The sequence below is a fragment of the Crocodylus porosus genome, unplaced genomic scaffold (assembly GCF_001723895.1).
Source record: "Crocodylus porosus isolate Cpor-Errol unplaced genomic scaffold, CroPor_comp1, whole genome shotgun sequence".
NCBI classification, from domain to species: Eukaryota; Metazoa; Chordata; order Crocodylia; family Crocodylidae; genus Crocodylus; species Crocodylus porosus.
The window spans coordinates 119,254,704-119,261,696 of NW_017728943.1; the positions used below are offsets into that span (position 1 = coordinate 119,254,704).

General features: G+C 43.2%; 1 protein-coding gene across 2 annotated transcripts; it reads left to right on the forward strand.

Moving 5' to 3' along the window:
- The first annotated feature begins 67 nt into the window (after nt 1-67).
- On the forward strand, nt 68-6,018 carry ZBTB2 (zinc finger and BTB domain containing 2). Of its 2 annotated transcripts, none has more exons than XM_019550075.1 (3): nt 68-1,181; nt 1,725-1,907; nt 4,503-6,018. In XM_019550075.1, exons 2-3 carry the CDS (start codon nt 1,735-1,737, stop codon nt 5,863-5,865), a joined length of 1,536 nt encoding a protein of 511 aa, XP_019405620.1. In that variant the 5' UTR covers nt 68-1,181; nt 1,725-1,734; the 3' UTR covers nt 5,866-6,018. The 2 variants fall into 2 exon arrangements, with proteins under 2 accessions (XP_019405620.1, XP_019405619.1); XM_019550074.1 differs by having other exon boundaries at nt 69-693.
- Nucleotides 6,019-6,993: the final 975 nt, after the last annotated feature.

Sequence of the window (6,993 nt, forward strand, 5' to 3'; positions counted from 1 at the left end):
CCCCCAGCCGCAGCCGCAGCCTGGGGGTGGGGGGTGAGGTCAGCGCGAGCGGCCGCTCCCAGCGTGGGGCCTCTCGCGGCGCCCGGGGGGAGGAGGCGCGGGCGGCTCCCCCTCCCCCTCGGCGCCATGCACCGCGCGGCACCGGCAGCTGCCGCCCCTCCCCCTGCCTGCAGCAGGGCGGGAAGGAGTCTTGGCCCCAGGGCACCTGCTGCGCAGCTCCCGTGTAACCCACCCCCGGCGACATGAGGAGGCCTCGGGCCTGTGCCGCCGCTGCCCTGCAGCTCCCTCGGGCTGAGGGGAAGCTGCTTGCGAGGCCTGGCGCCAGGGCGGGCCCTTGCAGCCGCTTGGAAACCAAACCAAGCGGAGCGCTTGCAGCCCCTGTAAAGGTCGCGAACAGGCGCCCGGACCGGGCTGTCGGGCTGGCCCAGACAGACAGCCAGTGGCGTCTCTGGGACGGGAGGGAACAGGTGCTCAGCACCATGCTTCACAAGACATAAAGCTGTTACTGTGGCAGGGCAAACTTGGGCAGGTGGGTGGAAACTGAAGAGCACCTCTTTGCTTAGTTGACATTGAGAGAGAGGAGAAAATAAAGTGCCATCAGCACTACCTTCTTATCACCCTGACATCTACCCAAGTACAGATAGGACCTGCCCAGCCCAGTCATGAAAGTGAAGCTGCAAGCCAGCCTGCAAGGTGACCCCAAGCTCTGCCTGCATGGCACGTCTTGGAGGGTTGAAGACTGCTTTTGTGTTGTTGGGACAGCAAGGATTTTCTGTTTTGCTCAAGAATTAAATCGGCAGCAAATAGCCAAATGCTAATGTGAAAGGCCTTTCTGGTAGCATCAAACCTCCTCTTCCCTCTCCCACCCCAGTTAGGCAGTCAGTACCTGTAGCGTAAATAGGATTGTCTCTTCTCCCCCTTACCCACTTCTGACTTGTGTTACACAAATTCTGATCTCACGTGAATTAAGGCAGTGGGATATGTTCAGGCCATTGAGTGACTGCCCTTAGTTACAGCATATGAGTTCTGTCATCTTTCAGCCAGTTTGGGAAGTGTCCAACCCCACCTATACCACAGATCTATAAACTCATGTCAAATACGCCACCCCTGAGAGATCCTGAAAGAAATCAACAGCTCTTAGCTTCTCCTGCCTGCTCCAAATTACTGGTTGCTCTCATCAGGTGCTTTTTTTTCAAGCCCTTCCCTTGAGGGTTGTTGGAATTATCTGACTTCTTTTTTTCCCCAGTTCCCCTGTAGACAGGTGGTGAGTTTCACTTCTGTCGTCAGTGTTATTTTCTGCCTACATAGGCTTGTTTGTGTACATGACTGAAACCCTAATACAGCATTTTTACTAGCTGAACAGACTAGGACAACAAGTTATGCAGTTGGAAGTCTGAAACATTTTTTCATTTCGTTTCCCTCTCTGTCTCTTGATTCCTTCCCCACCCCCACCCGTTGGATTTTGATCATTTCTCTCTCATCTAAATCTCATTCTAATGCCTTTTACTTCAATGCCTTACTTGCTCTGTGATCCAGGGCAAATCACTACAACCTGTATCTTATTTGCCATTTTATAACATGGGAATAATTAACCATTTTAAGATATTGTTTATAAAGCACTTTGACATTCTTGCATGAAGGGTACAATACAATTATAGGATACAAATATTGGGGAAAGAGGTTTACATATGTCACTAACTTTACATAGGTCATTTCCTTTTCAGAGTGTAAAACATGGATTTGGCCAACCACGGACTTATTCTGCTGCAGCAGCTGAACGCTCAAAGAGAGTTTGGTTTCCTGTGTGACTGCACAGTTGCTATTGGTGATGTCTACTTCAAGGCCCACAAATCTGTCCTTGCATCTTTCTCAAACTACTTTAAGATGTTGTTTGTTCATCAGACCAGGTAACTATAAAAAGATTGACTGTTTAACACGTTATTCAGTTCAGGCAAGAAAGCTTAAATGCATTCTGAAAAACATTTATTTAATTTCTTATTACTGTTTAAAGAAAACCTGGAATCCATTCTTATTTGTGAAAAACCTTTAAAAAGGACATTTCATGTCTGTGAATAAACCGTCGAGGAATCCAGTCTTTTCCCACTGCTACCTATAATTAGTTCTTTTTACTCTTGTTGTCTGCTCAACTTAATGCTAACCCTTTTAATGTCTGTAAAAGAATGGACAAGAGCCAACAACCCCTTAAATAATTGGTTGTGAGAGACTGTAAAATAGGCTGGTGGTTTGATTTGATTTTTACTCCCTCTGGCTTTCAGGAATGCTGTGGCATTAAAGTTTGGTGAAATGATGCTGAGTGATGAAGGATTGCACAGCCATGGAAAATAGGCTGCATCCCTTAGCTCAGGGCGATCCAACTGTCAGCCTGGGAAGTGCAGCCCCTGGGCTCCTATCCAGATTCTGTCTCTCTTGCCTTTCAGTTGGAGGTGCAGTTGTGATCCCTAGGCTCCCCTTCCCTCAGCTTTTGCTTCCTTCTCTCACCCCAGGGGGCAGGGCAGGGCAGTGCAGCCCAATGCACCAGGGGAGCAGCCCCGGAGCTCTATTGGTGTGGCCTGTGCAGCATGTGCAACACCCCCACCACTTAGAAGTTGGACAGCCCTGCCTTAGCTGTTTATTTCACAGACATGCTAACAGGCAGAATTTTTGTAAAGAAAGTAAAATATTTGATTGTTAGCCAGCCTCTAGTAAAACACAAGTTCAACTTTGTCTCCCTTTCTTTTAAATGTTTTCTTTTAATATTTTCCCAGCTTTTTGAATTAGCACTACAAGTTTAATCAAATTGGTATATTAAATCCAGAGGCAGGGAGCCTGTTCAGACCCAATACCCATCAACTTATCATTTTCCCATCCTGCATATTTCAGCAAGGACTGAGGTGGAAGGGTTTTATGGGTAGTCTACGATGGTGAATGAGAAGACTTAGAGCCAGATTCTCTTCTACCTGCTTGGTCTTTAAGCTTAGACACCTGAATGCAATTTTGTACCACCCTGCTTGAGCCTGTGAAAAGTTTGTGTCTGCTTTTGTAACGCCTCACCATCTGCCCATTACGACCAAGTCGCTAAAATAGCAAGGAAGAGGAGAACCCACTCATCTTTAGCATTAAGTTTTTCAATAATTTAGAAAGGGTAGTATAGGATTGGACTTCCAGCCTCCAAGTCCACTTACATGCCTGATATGTGGAATAAAATTTGGTAGTTGAAATAACATCAACCAAACAATGGATAAGCATGAATAAGAGCTTCTGCTTATCCCTGTCCCTGACTACCTACTGCCCTCTTGCTTGGCTGCTGGAGAGCCCTTCGTTGCAAGGCCACATAGCATAGTTCCATGCCACTGTTCCTTGCTCTGGGCTATATGCCTCACAATCCTTTGCCCTTCGCTGTCTCCTCCCCAGTGCCTACTGATAGTAAGGAGTAAGCTAATTTATCAATGATATTAAATATTTGTGTATACACACGTGAAAGCAGCTGCATAAGATTTACTCAGCTGTAGCTGCAGAAAAAATGATTAGAGAAAGGAAAAAGAAAATACAGGATAGAGGGATCCAGTTAATTGCCAAAAACACCTGACAATCTTTCTGTATGTGACAGGCTAGAATTTCATTAGCCTCAATGCTGTAAGACCCACTTGTGTGTGCGCCTCACTCTCCAGTCTAAACAAATGACAACAAAAGCAAATGTCAAACAATTTTTGGTTTTCAAAGTTCAAATTACACTTAATTTGGTGGTTTTCCAAATAACAGAAAATAGGTGGTAGAAAAGAGGGGCTTTACTGTAACAGAATTTAGGTTTTAGCAGCGTTAAATTCTGATAAAAAAAAAAATTGGGGGGAACCTAATATTCTTGTAAGCCACAGGGCAATTGATGTTTGACCAAGAATAAACATGGCAGAAAATGATACATACATACATACATACATACATACATACATAAAAGGTTACGGTCATTTGGAATACATTATTTTTCAAACCAGTCAGTTTTCTGAGGATAAAACTGTCCAGTTTCAAGTGATCAAAGACAAAAACTTTTTGCCTCATTTTTCAGAGTGCTTCTTTTCTTACATACCACACCCTCTGCTTCCAAGCCAAAAAAAAAATCATTGCCAGACCTGCTAGTTTATATTAACTATACAGTGCACTGTACACAGTGTGATTGCTTTACAGTTTGTTTATGTTCAGGTACCGTTAATCAGAGGGTGGTAACAAGTGTGACTCTCCCTATATTTCCAAGACTAACCACTTACGTGGTTCAGTTAAGGGTCTGCTTAAGATGATAAGAATTTCTGTCCACAGGAGTATCTCACCTGTTTGTTGGAACAGTCATCTGTTATCATTTCAGTTATAGGACAAAGGAGTTTTTTAAGCAAATAATTCTTTTGATATGGTTCTTTGGTATTTCCAGTACAGAGCATTCATTTTTATTCGTGCTTTAGATTAGATTTTAAGAGTTCTCTCATCACTTATATATTACTTTGTTTTATTTTCAGTGAATGTGTTCGTTTGAAAGCAACTGACATACAGCCAGACATCTTCAGCTATCTCTTGCATTTGATGTATACGGGGAAGATGGCACCTCAGCTGATTGACCCAGTTCGATTAGAACAAGGAATAAAGTTTCTGCATGCCTATCCACTAATTCAAGAGGCCAGCCTTGCCAGTCAGGGAACCTTTTCACATCCAGATCAAGTTTTTCCATTAGCATCTTCATTGTATGGCATTCAGATCACAGATCACCAGATAAAACATCCCACTAAAGTTACATCAGCAACTGACAAACTTGGGCGAGACCCAAGGCCACAGACTTCCCGGATGAGCCAGGAGCAAGCATCTGAAGGCTCACAGCTCTCACAGTTAGCTTCAACTCTGCCGCAAGTGCCCAGGACAAACATGACTACATCTGACCCATTGCAGTCTTCACTGTCCCCAGAACTGGTTTCCACTGCTGGTAATAATTCTCCTCCAGGAGAGGAACCCAACATGGAAGCATCTTCCTCAGATGAACAGCCCACTTCACTCACAATAGCACATGTCAAGCCAAGTATTATGAAAAGGAATGGAAGTTTTCCAAAATACTATGCCTGCCACCTCTGTGGCCGTCGGTTCAATCTGCGCAGTAGTTTGCGTGAACATCTCCAGATCCACACAGGAGTGCCCTTCACATCAAGCCAACAAGGGGAAAGTAGCATGTCCCTGTCTCTCTGCAACAACACAGCTGACAAAGATGCTATGGAAGTGCCTGAAGCTGGAATGATTAGTGACAGTGAGTTGCAACAGATCTCAGATTCCCCCATAATTGATGGACAGCAGCAAGCAGAAACACCACCACCTTCAGACATTGCAGACATAGACAACTTGGAGCAGACAGATCAAGAAAGAGAAGTGAAGAGGCGGAAGTATGAATGTTCCATCTGTGGACGCAAATTCATTCAGAAAAGCCACTGGAGGGAGCACATGTACATACACACTGGCAAACCCTTCAAGTGCAGCACTTGTGACAAAAGTTTCTGCAGGGCCAACCAAGCTGCCAGACATGTGTGCCTGAACCAGAGCATGGATACTTACACTATGGTGGACAAGCAGACTCTGGAACTCTGTACTTTTGAGGAAGGCAGTCAAATGGATAACATGCTAGTACAGACCAACAAACCCTACAAATGCAACTTGTGTGACAAAACATTTTCAACTCCCAATGAAGTGGTTAAACATTCGTGCCAAAATCAAAACTCTGTCTTTGCTCTAGAAGAGGACAGATCAATTCTGCTAGGTAGTGGGGACACAGAAGTGACAGAGACAGAGAACTCAGTGTTAGCCTCCATCAAAAAGGAGCAGGAAGCAGTGTTGTTGGACTGAATATGAAATCTGTATCAACTTTTTTAAAGTTCCTTTATTCATTTTTACTAAACCAATTCTCTCCCCCTCCCCCTCCAAGCACCAGAAGTACACTGGTATGGTAGAAAATTGGATCTTGCCCCTCCCACCAAAAAAAAATAAAAGGCTTTATATCAGGTCACAACATAATTCATTTTAATGCACAGGAACATGCCTAAAGGTAATTCAGCTAACTTTGTCAATAGTCCTAGTAAACTCAAGTTTGATAATTTTTTTAACAAATTTTAGACTATTTAAAAGCATATTTAGATGCAACGAAGTGTGTACTGAGAAACAATATCATTTTGGTAAACAATAAATACCCAGTTATTTTCCCTGGTGACAAGCCTTTTGAAAAGAACTCACAGACAATGCAGCATGTTTTCTAGAGCAATACCTACAAACTGGGTAAGATCACAACTACCAAAAGGCTTAGAATTTTCCATAATGAACCCATGAATCTTTTTTTTTTTCTTTTAGTTTTTACTTTTCCCTCAAGTATACCATTTGGTATCTGCTTCAGGTAGCTTTGTCGACATAATGTCCATTCAAGAAAATGTAGTTACTTAGTCAGCATTGACTATGGTAGCTATAACAATAATGTGATGGCAATCTTTTTATATATGCACACATATATATAAAGTGTGTTTATGCGTGTGTGAGTGATAGATGCAGGGTAACTAGGTGCACACATCCTTTCTAAACAATTGGCCATCTTTCAAGTTCAAATAAAGAGGTCCTTTAGTTATGACTGTTTGACTGATCAGTTGTTACACAAATTCTTTTTTAATTACATGTGAACTGCCCCAGACTGTGTGCATTTTGTATTATCCTGTTGAATGGAAACTCATATAACACTGAAGACATGAAGGAAACTAGAAAATAGAGAAATGATATGCCAGTGAGCACTGTGCAAATACCAGTGCTACATTCATGTGTAGTAGCCATAGATTAGAGTTGCTCCTGGTACAAAAGGAAGAGAGACTTGATCATTGTATTCATGCAAGGAGTCTCCAAGACATTTTTTTGGGTCTAACTGCATGAGTTCAATAAAACAAAACAAAACACAAAAACACTGTTTGGCCCTTTATTTAGTACAGGCACCTTCTA